A 22,932-nucleotide genomic window follows, 5' to 3' on the forward strand; every position below is an offset into this window, starting at 1 on the left:
CGGTAGGGATGACCAGGGATGTTCTCTTGATAAGTGCATGAATTGGACCAGTTTCCTGTCCTGCTACATACTTTTGGGTGTCAGGGAAAATGTATGGGTGTAAAAAGTACATTATTTCCTTTATGAATGTAGTGAAGTAAAAGTAGTCAAAAATATAAATAACAAAGTAAAATACAGATACCAAAAAAAACTTCTTAAGTAGTACTTTAAAGTATTTTTACTTAAGTATTTACACCACTGAATTTTCACGCACCAACCTAAAGTATCTCAAAATGGATTGTGTAACTCAATGAAGTCACTTATAGATGATTTATGAAGGACGGAAATGAAGGACGGAAATGCAAAAATAGGTACCATTGACTTCCTTTGGATTTGTGCCACAAATGCTTTATTTTTATTTTTTATTGAAACAGTAGCCAGGTAAACAAAACCAAAGCATTGATTGCCGTCGTACCTTGTCCATAGACTGCTTAAATTGTAAGGAAACCAATATGCCATTGTTTAATTTGGGTGAACTATCCCTTTAATATAATCACTGCTATCTATTCAGATTAAAAGGGTAATCTGCAGTTGCTATATCCATTTTTTTTTTTTATAATTTAATGATGTACTGCGGTGTACCAATAGATTTTTAAAGAATGTAATTTATAAATACCTCATTAGCTTAGTTCAACTGTTGTACCCCATCAGAACCCAAAATATGAGCTTGTTTTACTCCAATGTTTGTAAACGAAGTAAATGTAATCAGACACTTTAGCCTCAAAACATAGTTAAAACTATACCTTTGAAATCATGGATGGTCAGTCCTTGCTACCATATCTCTGTCTATGAATTTGAGAGTGGTTAAATTTCTCTAGCCCCATCCCATTTACCGAAATTGTTATAATACATTTGTGCAGTCTTCTATTTTTGCAGATCAACATTGCCCCTAACGTTTGCTCAAAATGTATGTATGTTTCTTATACTTTATTATTGGAAATAGCCTATTAAACCAAGATCAATCAAACATTGCATCATTGTTTGCATTAAAATGCAGTTTATGTGGCACATGAGAATAACACGAAAAAGCATCCACAGTCGACTATCACCCTGTTCTCAAATACTCCTGATCAGCAGTGGACAAAACACCAACTACATCCGGGTAAGTTGTGTGACCTTGGTTGGTTAATTGTCATGGCGGCCATCGTCAGGATAAGTTCTGTCTGTCACAGAGGTGTCAAACGTAAGTGTCTTTGTGTGTAACTGTATGTTAATTCCACATTTGTGTGTATTTCATATTGTTGTTCTTACCAAAAGTGACGTTACACATTGTAATGTGCTAGTAGCTAGCCAGCTAACGTAATGTTTAGCTGATGGATGAGCAAGGTACGACTTTTCAAATTCACCTAGTCGGCTCGGGGATCTTTTGGTCACTGGCCCAACGATCTTAACCGCTATGCTTCCTGCGCGAGCTGTCACTGGAGTCAATTATTGGCGTCACTGCATTGAATCGGATCTTTTTCCGCATCCCGTAAAATAGCCTGAAGCAGCTAAAATGATCAACCTCGATTCTAAACTCTTCGTATCAGTTTTAGGCCTCATGCTTGTTAGGAATTAAGGCCATCTCAACATAATCTATCACTTTTCAAAATATTCTATATACATGTTAGGCTATTCTCCCTTATCAATCCCACATACTGTGGCATGAATCCAATTCATCCATACTCCTACAGTATATGGTCTTTGGCTGCCTATACTTCAGTTCGTCGAATATCTGACATTACCATATTTGATCTCTAGTATTTGATTACCATATTTGATCTCTATTTGATCTCAAGTTACCCTAAACGTATAAACCAGATAGGCTACCTGTGATTGGTGACAACCACAATAATGGAATGGTTTATTCATGATACTCCTTACAGTTTGAGGAAAGAAAGACGCCTCCTCTGATTTATAAAGGCCTATGTGTAATAATATTCACATTTTGAAACCGAGACGTGTGAACAACTTTCTACATTAAAGTATACCCTAAGCTGTATTGGTTTATGTTGCTTTGCCATCATTTAAAACCATACTTATAATTGAACAGTAAATATTGTGATTTAGTTGAAATATTGTTAATGGCACTGATTTCTCGTCTTCTCCCCACAGCTCTGTTTTATCGTAGCTCTCTCCTCTCTCGAACCCTGGTTGCACAGCAAAAGGACCAGGACTGTCCCTACCCGTTGACTGCTAGGATTCATGGATCCTCATCTCTCTATGGTTTGTTTCCACAATATAAGAGCTTTGCCAATAGCCTAAAGTTTGCCTGTAGCACTCAAAGATTAATAATAATTGTATGTTTGTGATTTTTGTGACTTCTTAAAGTAATCAATTTTCAGGCTAGGATACTTGTTATGTATGTAAGGTGATAGTGGTAGGCCTATATTATAAGTATTAGAGCCTACAGCCCTATAACTAGGGCGATTCAAGTATTTTTTTTTGCGCTCTCTTGTATGCTGAGCTCTTATATGCTGTCTCATGCGAGAAGGATTTGAGAGAGGGGGGGTTAAGTCATTTATTGGCAGGGAGCCGGTTAGTGATGTCCCCACTGACATGTTGTTTGTGTATTTGGTACATACAGTCCATTCGTTAAGTATTCAGACCCCTTTACTTTTCCCACATTTTGTTACGTTACAGCCTTATTCTAAAATGTATTAAATCGTTTCCCCCCCCATCCCCATAATGGCAAAGCAAAAACAGGCTAATATATTTTTGCAAATTGATATAACATTTCCATAAGTATTCAGACCCTTTACTCAGCACGTTGTTGAGGCACCTTTGACTGTGATTCCAGCTTCAAGTCTTCTTGGGAATGACGCTAAAAGCTTGGCACACCTTTATTTGGGGAGTTCCCCAGTCTGAGGTCCTGGGCTCTCTGGAGCAGGTTTTCATCAAGGATCTCTGTGTACTATTCTCTGTTCATTTTTCCCTCGATCCTGACTAGTCTCCCAGTCCCTGCAGTTGAAAAACATCCCCACAGCATGATGCTGCCACCACCATGCTTCACCGTAGGGATGGTATTGGCCAGGTGATGAGTGGTGCCTGGTTTCCTCCAGACGTGACGCTTGGCATTCAGGCCAAAGAGAATCTCGTTCAGAGAATGTTGTTGCTTATGGTCAGAGTCCTTAAGGTGCCTTTTGTCAAACTCCAAGCTGGCTGTCATGGCCACTCTACCATAAAGACCTGATTGGTGGAGTTCTGCAGAGATGGGTGTCTTTCTGGAAGGTTCTCCCATCTCGACTGAGGAACTCTGGAGCTCTGTCAAAGTGACCATTGGGTTCTTGGTCACCTCCCTGACCAAGGCCCTTTTTATTTAACTAGGCAAGTCAGTCAAGAACAAATTCTTATGTTCTTCTTCTCCCCGGACTGCTCAGTTTGGCCGAAAGGCCAGCTCTAGGAAGAGTCTTGGTGGTTCCAAACTTCTTCCATTTTAGAATGATGGAGGCCTCCGTGTTCTTGGAGACCTGCAATGCAGCATAATTGTTTTGGTACCCTTCCCCAGATCTGTGCCTCGGCACAATCCTGTCTCAGAGCTCTACGGACAATTCCTTCGACCTCATGGCTTGGTTTTTGTTCTGACATGCACAGTAAACTGTGGGACCTTATATAGACAGATGTGTGCCTTTCCAAATCATGTCCAATCAATTGAATTTACCACAGGTGGACTCAAATGAAGTTGTAGAAACATCAAGGATAATCAATGGAAACAGGATGCACCTGAGCTCAATTTGGATTATTTTCTCAGAACAAGGTTAGCCAACATGTGGCATGATGTTTGAACTGTGATATCTAGTGAACCATGAAACTTGAGAACCTAAGCAACAACTTATGATAGCGGGCCACAGGAGTTTCGTGGCATCTTAATTGGGGAGGACGGGCTCGCGGTAATGGCTGGAGCGGAATCAGTGGAATGGTATCAAATACATCATACACATGGTTTCCATGTACGTAATTGCTTCTATGTGCTAAAAACATGTCAGGCCAACTATAAATCTATCTGGCTAAAGGGTTATAAAATACATGTAAATACATGTTTTCAATGATGAGTCTTTAAATGATGACCCCCTCTCTCCACAAGAGGTTAGTTCTGTATGTGGATGTATGATTGGATGTTTTGTTATTTGCCCTTTTGCAGCCGGCTCTGTGTCCAAAGCTGCCTCTCTGCATTGGACAGGAGAGCGTGTGGTGAGCGTACTGCTGCTGGCCTTGGGGCCTGCTGCCTACTACTTCCCCGGACCTGCTGTTGACTACTCGCTGGCTGCCGCCCTCACCCTGCATGGCCACTGGTAAGACGAGTTTCCCCTCAAATTATTTGTTGGTTTAAAGAGCACTGGCCAGCGGTCTCACTTCCTTATTCTGCTTAAACATTTTTACTTTCATATTTCCACAAACTATCCTTTCCGGACTAAAATTGTTGTACGTGTTCCGAATGAGCTCAGACCATAGTTTTTCAGCTTGAGAAAATGACTTAGGTTGTGACTACAGTCGGAAGCTTTTATGAAGGACAATGATGAATAGAATAGAGTAGGCAAGTGGTTGGGATAACCAACCAAGTCTATGTCCACTACATTTCTGCTCATGCAAAAACTGTTTTGTTCTTAGCATTTATTTTAATTTCATTTACGAGAGCTTTTAGATTTTTGAAGAGGTGGGCTAAATGTCTCCCTGGAGCACTATGCCATTGCTAGACCACTGACTAAATAAGTGGCAGGTTTAAAGTACAAATCCTAGTTATGTGTGGTGTTAATACCCCTTAGTTTTTCATTTTGGGTACTTGGATATCCTCAAGGCATGCCCCTCTAATGAAAACCAGCTAATTCCCAGTTGTCAAACTTGTTGCCAACTTGTCGCTGAGGAGTTGAAATGCACACTCATATGATCATTTTTTTAAACATCAAGATTACACATAAGAATGCTGGTCATGTGTAATACACAGTGGCTTTTCCATTTGCTACTTTTGTTAAGTGCCTTGGACTATAATGAAGCCATTTTTTAAACTGAGCTCAGTACTATTGAACTTTGCCTTACTTGCTAATGTTTGAGTGCCACTATTTGAACTGGAGTCATCAAATGGCACCATTGTCCAGTTAACTGAGGAACACTATGAGTACGCCTACGAAACTCTGTTCTCCAAGGCCACTGCTTTGTACATTGGCTTATCTCTTTAGGCATCATTCAAGGAATTGACCATTTCTCATCCCTTAATGCTTCCAGTTCTGTTTGTTCTCAATGTAATGGTGTTGCTTCCGTCCCTCTCCTTGCCCCGCCCTGGGCTCAAACCTGGGACCCTCTGAATACATTTACAACAGTCACCCACAAAGCATCGTTACCTGTCGCTCCACAAAAGCAGCAGCCCTTACAGAGCAGGGGAAACGACTACTTCTATGTCTCAGAGCGGCGTCATTGATTGAACGCTGCTAACTCGCTTGCCATTTCACATGGGCTACATAAACAGAACAAGACACCCCACTCTGTAGTCTAAACAAAGAATAGCCTAACTAAGGTCGCATGATGGTTCCTTGAGCTATTGGTGTGTTCCTCAAGGACTTGGTGGCTCCTTGGTGGGTCTTCAGTCATTCAGATTATGCATTTGTCCACTTCCCTCTGCAAAACATTACCCTGGGGGAGCCAATGATTATGAAGTCAGGACAATGTCCCATCATGACTATGAAGTTAGGATGGCTATAACCAGTGGTGTAGTGGAAGGTTAACACCAATGTTCCCTCTAAGCTACGCTCAGTAGCCCCGAGAGTGCTTGCAGAAGAAATATCAGCCCACAGAGAGAAGCACGAGATTAAACTTCACTCAGCTGGAAGACATACCTTTGGTCAGTGGAGGAAAGGGAGAGGGAAGGGATGTTGAGGCGGACCTTTAGTCTGCTGCTCTTTTCCTCCACTGAGACTGACCATCAGATGCAGGTACCATCAGCCCAGGAAAATAAAAATAAGCAAAACATTTCAAATGTATTCTCACTCAGCTGTGCCTCAAGTAATACAACAATTGATCAATTACATGTGTGATCATATTGCCTACCTCAAATGTTTGTATATAAAAATACATTAAATGACCGAAGAACAATGCATTGGCAGAGCAATTCAAGAAAAGCCAATATGTGGTGATGGCTTACTGCACAAACCTCATTGCCACAGTACTGTTTTTAATTGGTTAATGTTGCATAGGCTTAAGTTTAAGTCAGCTTTTTTAAAATTTTTAATCTCTGCGGTAGATCTCGTGTTGCAGTTTGACTCAAAGTGATCTTGACTCAGAAAAGGTTGGTGACCACTGTTCTAGAGTTTTCCTTGTTAACACTATCAATGTTTCCTTTTACTGTGGCAGCTGTGATAGAATCAATGCAATATTAGCCTTTCAATGCAACATACCAAAACAAAATCAACTATGCAAGAGATTGTTGTATACAGAACATATCGGAGTAAGATTCTATTGCATTGACACGCACTACTCAGCCCGTACTCTACACAGACCTGTGCGGCATAAACAATTGGAGCTGCAGTAGGCCTATATGCAAGTAGCCCATTGCCATATATGGATCTGTGCCATTTACTTTGAACTGGACTTTGTTTATAGCATGAGCAGTCGTGAGTAGATGTGCTTGTTTTGAGATCAGAGCGAGAGCTGCATGTAGCCACATATGCACATTTTGTTCATATCCTTTGCTAGTTAGTGAGTTATCCCAGTTATAGATTATTTGTAGTCAGCAATAGGGGATTGATTGCTTTCTACAAGAGCACCAAACTTGTACATTTCTAGACATATTTGAAAAACGAGTCATAAGGAGCTTTTTTGTCTTAAAGGGGCAGTGTTGTATTTGAAAACCGGCTTGAATAAGCTAAGTAGGCAGAGGATAGCATAATTTGTCTGATTCTCTAAAATAATGGTATAGGAATAATAATGCTTTTTATCTTTTTAGTGGTTTCTTGCATCAAACAACATTTTCAGTCACTTCCTTGTCTGACGGACAAGTGGATAAAAAAGGTTCATGTCAAGCCCTGCATGTTTTTTTTCAACAGTCTCATGGAATGTAGGTCTACATTGAACATCACACATTTTCTGCTACTGTAGGCTGAGTGATAGCGGTTCTATTTCAATGTTAAAATGTTGTTTCATCCATTGTTTTTGATGGTAGGCCACGCTGGTAGGCCTACATTATGATCAAATAGTCACAGTAGCCTACTTGGCCACCGCTAAACGTAAATTAAAGCAGCTACAGCCTCTGTGTTCACAGTAAACACGTTCAAGTTTGCAATCAACAGACCTGAAATTTGCTCAGTGCCCCAAAAAATTAGAGGGAACATTGGTTAACGCTGTTTAGCCACTTCTATTTTGCCCTAGCTTTTACCCACCTTTTGCGCAAAAATACATTGAAGGTATATGGAGCGTTACTTTGCTCACCACGATTATAGTTTACCCACCTATTATTCCTTTTTATTTTGGCCATACATCACTGGCTATTACGTAATATTGTGGTTTTAAGCAGTTTCATACATTTCTTGTATTGTCTTCAATCTCCAGGGGGATTGGACAAGTCTTAACGGACTACGTTCACGGAGAACCGAAGATCAAGATGGTCAACGCAGGCCTCTTCCTGTTGTCGACTGTCACCTTTGCCGGTCTCTGCTACTTCAACTACAACGATGTAGGCATTTGCAAAGCGGTGGCCCTCTTATGGAGCAAATGAATGGATTGAGGCTTGGAGGTTTGGGATGGGTGGCGTGGGCACTGGGATATCAGCCGTCTTGTTCTGGTATGATTGTGAACATTCAAGGGATTATATGTACATTTCTATAAATATATAATTTCACAATATTACCAGTGATTCACATGTGTCGTAAATCATGTTGAGTCAGGATTTTTTTTGGGGGGGGAATGAACTTTTTGTTGCTTGTTTGTAAGTTCTGGAGGTTTTGTGTTGGGCATCAACAGATCTGTTTTTGGCATGTTAATAATCTGCTCCTATTGATTTATGTGGACTAAACTAAATAAGTAGTCCCCCTGTCCCCTACCAAACACGCATACACATGCTGCAGTTGGTTAAATGTTATACGGTTAACTTTTACCTGGTGCCTGTTAAGGAGGGTGCAATTTTACAGAACACTTAGATAGAAATGCATTTTGTAGAACAGATGTGATGATCTTATGTAGATAGAATAGGGAATTGTCAGGTTTATTGAATGCATTTCTAGCTTCCTCTCACTGAGTGCACGCCTGTTATCAACTGCTAATATTCCAAACACTTGTGTGTTGCTTATTATCTGGGGAAGTAGCCACAGTGATTTACATATTTGACCTGAATTTATGCTCCAGTATGGCAAATGACTTCTCATCTCTTCTGTACTAACTTAATTTATTATGTAGACGTTGCATTCTTATTTGTGGTATGTGTTGTGTCTGTCTCCAGTCTGTAAATACCAGCTAGTGCCCTTCAAGACCATTGCAGTCAGCTTAGTGCCACACATTTAGTCTGTTCGACCTTGCTGGTCTGGTTTGATTGACATGAGCAAATGGATGTGAGCACCGGCAGTATTTAAACCCCATAGCCATACTGTTCTGGACTTCAGGGGTCTGTTCAGAAAGGGTGCAACGTTATAGAACATTGAGAGATGCATTTTGTGTAATTGATATGATTTGTCATGTGGAATTGGGCATCACCACAGCTCTATTCATTAAATGTCTAACTGCAATGTTCTGAACGTTTCACCTCACTGATCACATCCCAGGAGCATGTAGAAGAGTAGCCATACTGATCTGTACACCATTGCACTTCCTCCTGTACCAGGCTGTGTTTTAAATTAGTCAGTCAATAATTATCCTATGACAATATCCTGGTTTTGTAATAATGTGCATAATTTACTTTCTCAGCTGTGCCTGGCATCATACTCTTGCCTGAGTATTTAGCAATCTTGTTGGCAGGAATTTCACTTTCCATTTATCTGATCAAGTGTGTTTATGTATGAACAGCTGCTAAGCGTCAAGTTGAGTACAGCTAGTACAGCTCAAATATTAAGTGAAGTCAACAGCGGGCGCATGCACTTGGTCAAAATGGCAGAGCTTTGTCTTTGTTCTGTTGGGAGTGTTGGCAGAAACAAGGAAGGGTTGTCCTTGTTAAATATCTAAGAAAGATGAAGGTATGTATTTGTTCTCATATTACTCAAATGTCTAAAAGCTTAAATGGCTTTGGAAATTCAGCTGTGTCGTCTGTTTATTAGTTGTCGTCGATTTATACATCACCAATCCGTTCAGATTGTTAATCACAAATTAGCTTTGGGAAGAAAATTGCACCTTAAGCCTCTTCAGAATTAATGTGGATACGGATTTGATTATGTATTAAATCAGTTTAATACAGAGCGTATACAGAGGACGGTAGACTACACACAGGTAGAAACAGCTTCTAGTAACTGTTCAGAATGACTAAGCAATCGAACGTAAGTGTATACTACTCTATAATGGGTATTTAAGCATAAAAAAAACAATTTTATAAACTGGACCAATAACTTTCTATTCTATAAACACTGAGTATTTACAGTGGCTTAACAAAAGAACCATAAACTCAACATGCCAGTAAGCGCATTTTAGAGTTCTCATCCACAACATCCTTAGGCACCTCCCTGAGAACTAACTTTATGAGCTCTGCATCTGGTCCAGCCTCAAAGCTCAAGTATGAACTAGTCCACAGCGATGACTGAAATCTGTACTGAGATGTACCAGGAATGACTTCCATGAAGAACACAGCCTCATGTTTTGTGCAGCCAATTTGGTCAGGCAAAGGTTGCTCCTGGGGGGAAATAAAGAGGGAGGGGGTTACCTTTGTCTTGTCAGTGTGAAGTTTGTGCGAACAGCTGGTATGAAGGTACAGTAATAATCACACCTGGGTTGTATTCAGCAGGGAGAAACTGCTAAGTGGGAATGTACTTCCTGATCTTATCTCATAAGGAGAACACCGATTTTGTTGAACTGCTGAACCCAACCCCAAACTAAGGCTAAAGAGACTACAGAGGGTGTCTATTGCTTTGTGGAAAGTTCAGCTGTAAAATGTGAAATGAAGCCATACGTTAAATGTAACGTAGATGTAAGCATTTCATTTCTAAATGTATGCTTACCAGTGGTTTAGCAGAAACTCCTTCTTGGTCCCCATTCTTGCAGCACACCATGTAAGTTTGCTTACAAGGTGATGTCACAGAGAGAATAACAGCAATTCCACTGGCCTTGGCAATGTCATTGTTTTTATATTGTTGGATACTGAACCGGCAATCATCTAGAAACCAGATAAGAAAACAATATGCATCCAACAGAGGGAAATATGTCTTGCAGCAAATATGCGTAAAGTACTTTTGCACGTTTTAGTCATATGGATGTCACCTGATCTTCCCTGATGCACGGGGTTGTGATATGCAGCAAGCGCATCAGTAGCCTAATCTCTGTATTATACTTTGAGGGCCAGTTTACTGGACACAGATTCAGGGGTTAAAGCCCCCCCCAAAATCCCATGACTTAAACTTAGAGGTAGACTCAGCGAAAGGAAGTTGCCACGAGCAACACCGCAGATTTGAAATGAGCGAGATTCAAGACTTCACTCTCATCATTTTGTACATGTATTAAACCGTGAGTGGCCAATTCCATATGACAGAAATCCTCCACAGTGATGGATAACTTTAACCCCGGCAAATTGGGTTCACTAGGTACATTTACCTGCTTTGCATTGCTCCTTATTCAGCTCTTTAAACTTGAGAACGTCTTCATCTACAACCAGGAATCGGTTGTTCTTGATTTGTATCATTTTTTGGAAGCATTTTCTAGTCTCCTTTTGAAAATCATCCGACTCTAAATCTGCAGACGAGGAGGGAAAGTGTGAACCCAACAAAAAACATCTGACAGTGTGATATACACAGAGTATACAAAACATACTAACCAGGTGAATCCACCTGAAAGCTATGACCCCTTATTGATGTCACTTGTTAAATCATCTTCAAAATCAGTGTAGATGAAGGGGAGGAGACAGGTTAAAGAAGGATTTTTAAGCCTTAAGACAATTGAGACATGGATTGTGTATGTGTGCCATTCAGTGGGTGAATGGGCAAGACAAACGATTTAAGTGGCTTTGAACGGGGTATGGTAGTAGGTGCCAGGCGCACCGGTTTGTATCAAGAACTGCAAAAGACATCCAGCCGACTCGACAACTGTGGGAAGCATTGGAGTCAGCATCCCTGTGGAATGCTTTCGACACCTTGTAGAGTCCATGACCCGACAAATTGAGGCTGTTCTGAGGGCAAAATGGGGGTGCAACTCAATATTAAGGTGTTCGGTGTACATGTTTAAAGTAACTGTCCTGTGTTTTAAGATTTATATGAAATATGACCTAGAATTAATTACAATACGAGTTAATTAATATCATTTGAAAGAAAAACGATTTAAAGTATATTAAAAAGCAACGTATCTGTGTTGGTATGGTGTGGGTGTACACCAACAACAGAATGGTATGGGCATATACCGGTCCTCAGTAGGATGACATCAGAGAGGAAGAGGCTAAGTGAAAAGAGTCACTCCCGTCAAAATCTGTCCGCGTGGGAATACTGCGATAAGCAGACCGCTTGCCTTCCCACCTTTAGGACAATGACTCCCATTGTTAGGGTGGAGACAAGACCATCTCGTCATTATATACAGCATCTCTGATGGCATCATCCTCTATGAGGAAATAGAAGGCATTTTTTAATTGTTCTGTTTGAGATACAAGTTTGAGGTGTGGTTTTTGAAGTGTTTTTTCTCCAATGTATGCTTTGGCCACAAACATGAGTATAGCATGAGTCAACAACATTATTTGGGTATGAGCCAACAGAATGTGAGATTTTCACTGGACAGTTACTTTAACATTCTATGTTTTCAGCTGGAACTAAATAGCACATGGTCTAGGTAAGACGAGCCACATCTACATAACTTAATAATAACTTAGTAATTGTTAGAAATGTATATTACCGTCATGTTCAACTTTACAGGGAATCAGTCCACACAGATAACATGAAGAAAACACAAAGACACAAGGAGCAGAGGGTGACATCTCTGACAAAGCTTTGAACATTATTCACATTTAAAAATAATAATCATTTAAATTGGTAGTTTACACGTGTGGACATAAAAAACAAAGTTCAGTCAACCTTTTAAAGCACCACTTTACCTTGAAAAAAGATGTCCTCCTTGTCTACTACCGCAAACTCAACACACTTACATTCGGAGCTGCTTGCCATCTTCTCCGGATCAAGCTTGAACGTCTAGAGGCAAAGATATGTTATGAGGCCTAAATTTATGACAAATATTGTCATACATTAATTTTTTCACTCACTGGCCATGTGCCCTTCATATATATATATATATAGATCTATAAGTAGGCTAGTTAAAAAGCCTACTCAAGTAGCCTTTAAAATACTATAATATAGCTTATATAATTTACATTCAATAAAACACTACTAATTAGAATAGCCTCTACTCATACCAATGCAGATGTGGGATTTTCTTTCAAACACCAGAGGGAGACATTTCACATGATTATGCCATGAATCGAGCTGCACTGAGAAATACCTTCCCTTTTCTTGACATAGACTGACCGGGTGAGGGTTGCAACTCAATATCATGAAGGTGTTCCTAATGTTTTGTGCACTGTAATCGCCATTCCAGGACTACAGTTTGCGCAATTACCTTACCCCTACATTTACCTTACCACATTTGAAGTTTGAATGATCCTATATTGCAAGGACCCTAGAGCTATCATCTTTGATCCATCATTAAGAGCCATTGGCAGATCCGATCATACACATAGCCCTACTTTTAGTGATAGGAAACGCTGCCAACTCAGTAAACAGAACCTAACATGTTTATCATACTGATTATTGTCATTATCATTGAATCAATGTACATTGTCTTAATAAAACGACCCAATTGGCTTACTCTCAGGCTACATGTGTGTTTTGTTCCACACGTGTTTAATGCCGTGTTCAGAACAACTGGGAGCTCAAAACTCTGAAATCGATTTGAAACAGTCATCCAACTCGAAATTCCTACTCGGGAACTCAGACCTGAAGCTCACTAAAGTCATTATTTGACCTCGTATTTTCTCAGTTCTCAGTTGTTTTCTGAGTTCTCAGTTCTTTGAATGCGGCATAAATGCCCGTCAGTTAGGGCACAACCAGGAAGTGGTTTCAATCATAAACCATTTAGATTTAACTTGTCAACTCGACAGTATTCTTAAAGATGAAGTGTGGCTATATCTTACCTCGGAAATGTCGCCTTCTGTAGGCTATTCAGTCATGACTTGAACTTAGAATAGATACTTTGTACCGACAGATGTAGCCTATTCATGAGGGGCACCTCCGACACTCGGTCGCATTGCTGCTAAACCCAATTTATGCTTTAAACAATAAAGATCCGGAGGCTGCAAATGGAGGGTGTGATGTAATCGTGGCGCATCCGGAGGCTTGCAGAGGCCAAATCGAGCACCACAACGCCATGCGCCTCCCAAATTTTGTAAGGCAAAAAAAGTAGAAAGGGTGCTAATGACTGTTTGTCTACCTTAAACTATAAACTTTTGGGAATATGATGACATCGCTAAATTAGTGCACATATCAAATTGCACGGTCAATCGGCAGGGTTGTGTACGTCACTTTATAAATGTAATCCTTTACCATTTTGGACAAGTAAGTAGTAACTAATCAGTAACGGGACTTTTGGATGACCCAAACTCAGTAACGTAATCTGATTACATTCAGTAACTTTTAGAAATGTACGTTACCAATTTAACAACATATTCCCGGATAAATCAATGGTCAAGTTTATATAGCTGTCCATATATGGATGTTACATTTTACTTTAAGAGTTGGTTATGTAGGCTTCTTCTAACCCATCGCTTTCTACTATATATAATAATAATAATATGATTAAATTATATCTTTACATTAAAAACCAAAGTCTATTAGAATGTTATACCCCTTGATCTTCAAGAATAGGACTTGGAAATATGCAAGTATAGATTAGCCAAATTGTTTTATCTGAGCATGGCCCCAAATCTAAGGATTTATTACCCAGCCCTACTCTGTTGTTTATGATTTTGTTGTCATGGAGGACTGATTGGGCTCATTGATTCGATGCTGCGCTCATGGAATTGCATGCTTTGAGCACTACTGAAAAGTGCTATTTACATGTGAAAAATGAATGCCATATGCAGCATTTGCTATAGACCTATTGTTTACCTTTTTGTTGGTGACACATTGATATCTTGATAATATGTAACTGAAGGACAAATCATCAGATGAAATAATAAGTAAACAGTCACCCCACCTCTGTTTTCAGACAATAGACATAGCTATGAATGCAAGGACTGATTATCCAGGATATGTTTACAAATATTGGGGGAAAACAAGCTGATATTTTTGGTTCTCATGGAGTGTGACAATTGAACTAAACTCATGAGGCATTTATAAAAGTTATATTCTTCAAGAATCAATGGATGTATATACAGTACCAGTCAAAAGTTTGAAGACACCTATTCATTCAAAGGTTTTTCATTATTTGTACTAGTGAAGACATCAAAACTACTATGAGATAACACATATGGAATCATGTAATAACCAAAAAAAGTGTTAAATAAAATATTTTATATTTGAGATTCTTCAAAGTAGCCACCCTTCGTCTTGATGACAGCTTTGCACACAGAATCTCAAATATATTTTGATTTGTTTAACACGTTTTGTTAAAAAGTTGTTTGTTTCACACTTTTTGTGATTCCATGTGTGTTATTTCATAGTTTTGCGGTCTTCATTATTAACCTACAATGTAGAAAATAGTTGAAAATAAAGAAAAACCCTTGAATGAGTAGGTGTGTCCAAACTTTTGACTGGTACTGTATATAAAATAAAATAGGGCACATTTGTTTTGAAAGCATGGTGTAATTTGTACCCAATTTGAAATGAAACAGATTGATGTTATGATCAAGTTGTTTCCTGTTAGGATAATGGCCATGGATACAAAAGGAAACTTTATTCTATGTTTAGTTTTTTAGTGAGGAACATAATTAGCATAACTGATCAACTCAAATCTGTAGTCCCAAGGCTGTCAATTTAGTATGGCAAAAACACCGTACTATTACATTTACATAATTGATCTCTAACAGACGTCTGTGGTATTGACCAAAATGCCAGTTATAGTTATTTTGAAACTATTAAATATTTCTTACATGCTAAATACTGTAGAAGGTTTGCTGTCTTGTGAACATTTATTATCAAAACTCACTGCACAGTACACTCATCATATGATTTATCATCAAACATGTGTACCGACTTCAAGGTGAAATTGAGAAGATATGAAAAGATGTTTGTTTGAGAACTAATACTTCATAAAAAGTCATTATAACAGTAGGGAACCATGATAGTTGATTGAAATAGCACAGCTTATCCTAAATCCAGGGAAAAGAGGGTTAACTCACATGGCAATATTCCAATAACTTGCATTCAACCTATGGTCAGGAATTCAACATCACTTCAAGTTTGTCAAAAAACCCTGGCTTATCTTTGCATTTATGATGATGATATAACATTGAGCGGTTTCACATTCATGTCCCATATATGGTTTCCCTTTTCATCTGTGCCTACACTGTATAAATCAGCGCTCATAAATTCAGATGGGTTGACACGAGGGGAAATGGTTTATCTACCTACACCAGTTATTGCATTAACCACTTTAACATGCTTGCCTACTAATTATTTCCCTGACAAGTTTGTCAAAGCATTCGTGCTCGTTTTGTCAAACAGACAGTTTGGTTCAATTTAAGTGGGACATCGCAGTAACTGATGACACAGGCAGGCTATGGTATAGTTTGGCCTCACTGTGAGAGGATGTGAGTAGAGTCGGAAAGAAAACATGCTGAAATGACTGAGCTCTGCATCTGCAGCATTGCATATTTAGTGTTTTTGATGAATGTCCATGGGGACAAGAGTGACGCCAATGGACAAGAAAATGTACAGTAACTGAAAGGATTAGGAAATAGCTCTCAGCTTTAGACCACACATTGCTGAAAGGACACTGTACTTATTGTACAAAAATAACAATTTTGGATGTTAGATGATCGGAAATGCAGAGAGCATTTAAATTCAGACCTGGGTCAAATACACATGTCAAATGTGTGCTTGATTTAACCGTTTGCACTTTGGGGATTATACTATTGGTTCCATTGTACTGGCTAAAATTAATCAAGCACAGCTCAAGTATCTGAAAGTATTTGGAATACTGTAGGTCAGGGTTCCCCAATATGCCAAATTAAGAAAAAAATCTATCTTAACTAATATCACCAGGAAATCAGCTCAAAATGATTTTACTTTAGGAAATCTGTACTCAAGTATTCCCACGCATACATGGAGGCATATGTGATCGTTTCCCAATGTAATCAAGATTTGAAGTGTTCTGTTTTTGTCAAATATATCTGTTTGGGATTCTTGCAGTCAATTTGCAGTGTACAAATTATTTATAACTATGCTCCGCCCCATCGGCCCACGGCTGAATGTAATTGGTGACCCATCCATATCATGCGAAAATGATAACTAGAACCATAAGTTTATAAATAATATGACCACAGTTTAAAATTATAATTTAAACAAATACTACTAATTTGATGGTTGTAGTCATCAAATGTCCCATTAACAACCACCCATATCAGCTAACTTTTTAATTTCACATTTCTCAAGTATAGGCAAATTATCATAATGAATGATAACAGCAAAATGCCTGTGATAAGTGATTGTAATGTTGGGTTTATCATTCCAGCTATAGACTACTGGCTAAAAAAGTTATGTGAACCCTTTGGAAATACCTGGATTTCTGCATAAATTGGTCATAAAATTTGATCTGATCTTCATCTTGGTCACAACAATACACAAACAGTCTGCTTAAACTAATAAAACACAAACAATTATATGTTTTCATGTCTTTATTGAACACCCCATGTAAACATTCACAGTGCAGGGTGGGAAAAGTATGTGAACCTGTAACGGCTTTCTAATGGTGAAGGAGAGTCGGACCAAAACGCAGCGTGTCGATTGCGATTCATGTTTTAATAAACAAACGTAACACGAATCTAAACAACACTACAAAACAATAAACGAAACGAAAACCGAAAACAGCCTATACATGTGTCAACTAACATCTAACACGGACATCAAGACACTCAGGACAATCACCCACAATACAACCAAAGAATATGGCTGCCTAAATATGGTTCCCAATCAGAGACAACGGTAAACACCTGCCTCTGATTGAGAACCACTTCAGACAGCCATAGACTCTCCTAGAACACCCCACTAAGCTACAATCCCACTAAGCTACACACCACATACAAAAACCCATGTCACACACTGGCCTGACCAAAACATGAAGAAAAACACAAAATACTTCAACCAAGGCGTGACAGAACCCCCCCCCCTAAGGTGCGGACTCCCGAACGCACCTCAAAACAAATAGGGAGGGTCCGGGTGGGCGTCTGTCCATGGTGGCGGTTCCGGCGCGGGACGTGGACCCCACTCAATTACTGTCTTAGTCCCTCTTCCTCGCGTCCCTGGATAGTCCACCCTCGCCGCCGACCATGGCCTAGTAGTCCTCACCCAGAACCCCACTGGACTGAGGAGCAGATCGGGACTGAAGGACAGCTCGGGACTGAGGCAGCTCGGGACTGAGGGGAAGCTCGGGAGTGAGAGAAAGCTCGAGAGTGAGAGAAAGCTCGAGAGTGAGAGAAAGAGCTCGGAGGTGAGAAAGCTCGGGAGTGAGAGAAAGCTCGGGAGTGAGAGAAAGCTCGGGAGTGAGAGAAAGCTCAGGAGAGAAAGCTGAGTGAGAGAGAAAGCTCAGGAGTGAGAGAAAGCTCAGGAGTGAGAGGAAGCTCAGGAGTGAGAGGAAGCTCAGGAGTGAGAGGAAGCTCAGGAGTGAGAGGAAGCTCAGGCAGGTAGATGGATCTACCAGATCCTGGCTGGCTGGTGGTTCCGGCAGATCCTGGCTGACTGGCGGATCCTGGCTGACTGGCAGATCCTGGCTGACTGGCAGATCTGGCAGATCCTGGCTGACTGGCAGATCCTGGCTGACTGGCGGATCTGGCAGATCCTGGCTGACTGGCAGATCCTGGCCGACTGGCAGATCCTGGCCGACTGGCAGTTCTGGTGGCGCTGGGCAGACTGGCGGCACTGGTGGCGCTGGGCAGACTGGCGGCGCTGGGCAGACTGGTGGCTCAGGCGGCGCTGGGCAGACTGGCGGCACTGGCGGCGCTGGGCAGACGGGTGGCTCAGACTGCGCTGGGCAGACGGGTAGCTCAGACGGCGCTGGGCAGACGGGTAGCTCAGACGGCGCTGGGCAGACGGGTAGCTCAGACGGCGCTGGGCAGACTGGCGGCGCTGGGCAGACTGGGGGCACTGGCGGCGCTGGGCAGACTGGGGGCACTGGCGGCGCTGGGCAGACTGGGGGCACTGGCGGCGCTGGGCAGACTGGCGGCGCTGGGCAGACTGGTAGCACTGGCGGCGCTGGGCAGACTGGTAGCACTGGCGGCTCTGGATGCTTCATGCAGGCTGACAGCTCTGGCTGCGCTGAACAGAGGAGTACTGGTGCCTCTGGAATGAGGGGCTCTGGCGCCTCTGGCATGAGGGGCGGTAGCTCTGACAGCGCCGGACAGGCGGGACGCTCCGGCAGCGGCGCCGGACAGGCGGGACGCTCCGGCAGCGGCGCCGGACAGGCGGGACGCTCCGGCAGCGGCGCCGGACAGGCGGGACGCTCCGGCAGCGGCGCCGGACAGGCGGGAGGCTCCGGCAGCGGCGCCGGACAGGCGAGACGCTCCGGCAGCGGCGTCGGACAGGCGGGACGCTCCGGCAGCGGCACCGGACAGGCGGGAGGCTCCGGCAGCGGCGCCGGACAGGCGGGAGGCTCCGGCAGCGGCGCCGGACAGGCGGGACACACTGTAGGCCTGATGCGTGGTGCTGGCACTGGTGGTAATGAACCGAGGACACGCACAGGAAGCCTGGTGCGGGGAGCTGCTACCGGAGGGCTGGGGTGTGGAGGTGGTACTGGATAGACCGGACCGTGCAGGCGCACTGGAGCTCTTGAGCACCGAGCCTGCCCAACCTTACCTGGCTCGATGCCCACTCTAGCCCGGCCGATATGAGATGGAATATACCGCACCGGGCTATGCACCCGCACTGGGGACACCGTGCGCACCACTGCATAACAAGGTGCCTGCCCGGTCTCTCTAGCCCCCCGGTAACCACAGGAAGTTAGCGTAGGTCTCCTACCTAGCGTAGCCATACTCCCTGTGAGCCCCCTCCCCCCAAGAAATGTTTGGGGCTGATTCTCAGGCTTCCTTGCCAACCGTGTTCCCTCATATCGCCGGCTCCTCTCTCCGGCTGCCTCTGCTCTCCTCGCTGCCTCCACCTGTTCCCATGGAAGGCGATCCCTTCCCGCCAGGATCTCCTCCCATGTGTAGCAACCCTTGCCATCCAATATCTCGTCCCATGTCCAATCCTCATTGCGCCACTGTTGCTGCCTTTGCTGCTTCTCCTGTGGCTCCTGCCTGTTGACACGCTGCTTGGTCCTGTGGTGGGTGATTCTGTAACGGCTTTCTAATGGTGAAGGAGAGTCGGACCAAAACGCAGCGTGTCGATTGCGATTCATGTTTTAATAAACAAACGTAACACGAATCTAAACAACACTACAAAACAATAAACGAAACCCGAAAACAGCCTATACATGTGTCAACTAACATCTAACACGGACATCAAGACACTCAGGACAATCACCCACAATACAACCAAAGAATATGGCTGCCTAAATATGGTTCCCAATCAGAGACAACGGTAAACACCTGCCTCTGATTGAGAACCACTTCAGACAGCCATAGACTCTCCTAGAACACCCCACTAAGCTACAATCCCACTAAGCTACACACCACATACAAAAACCCATGTCACACCCTGGCCTGACCAAAACATGAAGAAAAACACAAAATACTTCGACCAAGGCGTGACAGAACCCTTGGATTTAATAACTGGTTGACCCTCCTTTGGCAGCAATAACCTCAACCAAACATTTTCTGTAGTTGCTGATCAGACAAGACATACACACCGGTCAGGAGGAATTTTGGACCATTCCTCTTTACAAACTGTTTCAGTTCAGCAATATTCTTTGTCTGATCTCTTGAGGTCATGCCACAGCATCTCAAATCGGGTTGAGGTCAGGACTCTGACTGGGCCACTCCAGAAGGCGTATTTTCTTCTGTTGAAGCCATTCTGTTGTTGATTTACTTCTGTGTTTTGGGTCGTAGTCCTGTTGCATCACTCAACTTCTGTTGAGCTTCAATTGGCGGCCAGATAGCCTAACATTCTCCTGCAAAATGTCTTGATAAACTTGGGAATTAATTTTTCTGTCAATGATAGCAAGCTGTCCAGGCCCTGAGGCAGCAAAGCAGCCCCAAACCATGATGCTCCCTCCACCAGACTTTACAGTTGGGATGAGGTTTGGATGTTGGTGTGCTGTGCCTTTTTTTCTTCACAAGGTGTTTTGTGTTCCTTCCAAACAACTCAACTGTAGTTTCATCTGTCCACAGAATATTTTTCCAGTAGCACTGTGGAACATCCAGATGCTCATTTGTGAACTTCAGACGTGCAGCAATGGGTTTTTTGGACAGCAGTGGCTTCTTTCTGTGGTGTCCTCCCATGAACACCATTCTTGTTTAGTGTTTCACGTATCGTAGACTCAGAGATGTTAGCACGTTCCATAGATAGATTTCTGTAAATCTTTAGCTGACACTCTAGGATTCTTCTTAACCTCATTGAGCATTCTGCACTGTGCTCTCGCAGTCATCTTTGTAGGACGGCCACTCCTAGGGAGAGTAGCAACAGTGCTGAACTTTCTCCATTTATAGACAATTTGTCTTTTTGTGGACTGATGAACATAAAGGCTTTTAGAGATACTTTTGTATCCCTTTCCAGCTTTATGCAAGTCAACAATTCTTAATCTTTGGTATTCTGAGATCTCTTTTGTTCAAGGAATGGTTCACATCAGGCAATGCTTCTTGTGAATAGCAAACTTAAATTTTATGAGTGTTTTTTATAGGGCAAGGCAGCTCTAACCATCTCCAATCTCGTCTCATTGATAGGACTCCAGGTTAGCTGACTCCTGAGTCCAATTAGCTTTTGAAGAAGTCATTAGCCTAGGGGTTCACATACTTTTTCCAACCTATACTGTGAATGTTTAAATTATGTATTCAATATAGACAAGAAAAATACAATAATTTGTGTGTTATCAGTTTAAGCACACTATGTTTGTCTATTGTTGTGACTTAGATTCAGATCCAATTGAATGACCAATTTATGCAGAAATCCAGGTAATTCCAAAGGGTTCACATACTTTTTCTTGCCACTGTACGTCAGAGGGACCGTTTCAATTCAGACAGTTTCACCCGCATATAACAAGAGATATGATAGGTGCTATCGTCCCGTTGGGTTAGGCTTATCCGTCATGAACAGGTCATTAGAAATCTGGGGTGTGTTATCTCGACATTTTACTTCTCTACACTGCAATAAATGACATGTATCAAGGATGATACAATTAACAAGGGTTAACAGGGAGCAGCTTGTTCAGCGACCATCCAATCTTGGAAGACCGAAATAATGGTTTTATTGGCTAAATGAGGAAATTCTCGAGAGTTAGACTAAACATTCCAAACTGATAGGGTCGTAGAAGGTGACCACCACTGACCTGGCTCAAAAAGGAAGATGAAGACCATGATCTCTCAAGATAAAACATCATAAACACACATAATTATGGATACACAGAGAAATACAAACAAATATCTCAGGAAATTCCCTATAATACTGTCAAAAACAGCTGCAGTTCCCCTTTTTAAACAGCCTCATTCCACAATTTCAGTGTTTAGAGCTGGAGGGTATGTTCAATATTATGAGTGCATGGAGGATTTGTTTTGTCATGGGAATGTCCTGTACTGAAATGAGCTATTTTAACCAATTACTTACTTTCAAATGTAGGGACAGCTAGAGAATCAAAAAGATCATAAACCCACTCTAAAAACACATGCTTTATTGACAGGGTTGGCTAACAACTTCCAGATTGTAATAACATTCACATTGGGGGTAATATAACACAGTAAATTCACAGTTCAGCGTACTGCAGGGAAAATAACACTAAACCTACATTTAAGTGATAATGCCAGAGAAGCCACTCGATGGGAACAGACGTCAGTTCAACATCAATTTTTGTCAACTAAGGTGAATTCAAAGTGAAATAATCAAACATTTTTACCATGTCAATGGATTTACGTTAAAAAATCAGTAAAAAAAGGGGGGGGGAGACAGAAATTCACTAAATTCCTTTATGTTGATGACTTTTGCCCGGTTGGAGTCTGATAAGGTTCCAGGCATCCCATAATGTGATTTTTTGAAATGACTGAATTACTTTTAGTTAGTATTACCAAATAAAGTGAAACCACAAGTCTTTTGTTAATCTCCATCTTTTCATACATCTGTCCAGTGAGGATGTGTTTGAGCTGTAGCATGACATGTAATAATGATGCGAGTTTAACAGCCGCTGTGCGACATGCTTCATGGGGTTAACGGAGGGACATGTTCAGGGGTCGGTTATCATACAATCGTAGGTCTTGTTTTTGTAAGTTAACATTTACGGTTCGTGACCGTAAACGTACCCTCATCTCAAACTTCAGCACTGTGCAATTGAGGTCAACTCTTAAAACACCCAGGCACGTATTACACCAATCTCTTTGGTATTACTCTTTGCCTTGGCAATGTTTTAAAAGGTTTACATACAGCAATTGTTCTGCCAAATATGGCCACTACAATATTTAATAACACTATA

The 22,932-nt window shown here is 41.7% G+C and overlaps 2 protein-coding genes across 4 annotated transcripts; one reads left to right on the forward strand and one right to left on the reverse strand.

Moving 5' to 3' along the window:
- The first annotated feature begins 1,118 nt into the window (after positions 1-1,118).
- Positions 1,119-9,227, forward strand: LOC115136882 (succinate dehydrogenase [ubiquinone] cytochrome b small subunit B, mitochondrial-like). Its single transcript, XM_029672765.2, has 4 exons — positions 1,119-1,222; positions 2,134-2,244; positions 4,160-4,310; positions 7,555-9,227. The coding sequence occupies exons 1-4, from the start codon at positions 1,174-1,176 to the stop codon at positions 7,718-7,720; spliced, it is 477 nt and encodes a 158-aa protein (XP_029528625.1). The 5' UTR covers positions 1,119-1,173; the 3' UTR covers positions 7,721-9,227.
- Positions 9,228-9,354: 127 nt separating this feature from the next.
- LOC135573975 (uncharacterized) lies at positions 9,355-13,453 on the reverse strand. Of its 3 annotated transcripts, XM_065024527.1 has the most exons (6): positions 13,301-13,453; positions 12,209-12,302; positions 12,010-12,021; positions 10,729-10,866; positions 10,140-10,294; positions 9,355-9,814 (listed from the first exon to the last, which is right to left on the reverse strand). In XM_065024527.1, the coding sequence occupies exons 2-6, from the start codon at positions 12,276-12,278 to the stop codon at positions 9,590-9,592; spliced, it is 600 nt and encodes a 199-aa protein (XP_064880599.1). In that variant the 5' UTR covers positions 12,279-12,302; positions 13,301-13,453; the 3' UTR covers positions 9,355-9,589. The 3 variants fall into 3 exon arrangements, with proteins under 3 accessions (XP_064880599.1, XP_064880598.1, XP_064880600.1); XM_065024526.1 differs by lacking the exon at positions 13,301-13,453 and having other exon boundaries at positions 12,010-12,296; XM_065024528.1 differs by lacking the exons at positions 12,010-12,021; positions 12,209-12,302; positions 13,301-13,453 and adding an exon at positions 11,640-11,993.
- Positions 13,454-22,932: the final 9,479 nt, after the last annotated feature.

The sequence above is a fragment of the Oncorhynchus nerka genome, linkage group LG11 (genome assembly GCF_034236695.1).
Source record: "Oncorhynchus nerka isolate Pitt River linkage group LG11, Oner_Uvic_2.0, whole genome shotgun sequence".
NCBI lineage: Eukaryota > Metazoa > Chordata > Actinopteri > Salmoniformes > Salmonidae > Oncorhynchus > Oncorhynchus nerka.

Bases quoted from the DNA above. Each gene is read 5' to 3' on its own strand.
- LOC135573975 (XM_065024526.1), bottom strand. From the start codon at position 12,112: ATGTTCAAAGCTTTGTCAGAGATGTCACCCTCTGCTCCTTGTGTCTTT. The intron at 10,295-10,728 runs GTAAATGTACCT...TCTGGTTTCTAG, and splicing joins TAAGGAGCAATGCAAAGCAG to ATGATTGCCGGTTCAGTATC. The intron at 9,815-10,139 runs GTAAGCATACAT...ATTTCCCCCCAG, and splicing joins GAGTTTCTGCTAAACCACTG to GAGCAACCTTTGCCTGACCA.
- LOC115136882 (XM_029672765.2), top strand. From the start codon at position 1,174: ATGGCGGCCATCGTCAGGATAAGTTCTGTCTGTCACAGAGGTGTCAAA. The intron at 2,245-4,159 runs GTTTGTTTCCAC...GCCCTTTTGCAG, and splicing joins TGGATCCTCATCTCTCTATG to CCGGCTCTGTGTCCAAAGCT. The intron at 4,311-7,554 runs GTAAGACGAGTT...TTCAATCTCCAG, and splicing joins CTCACCCTGCATGGCCACTG to GGGGATTGGACAAGTCTTAA.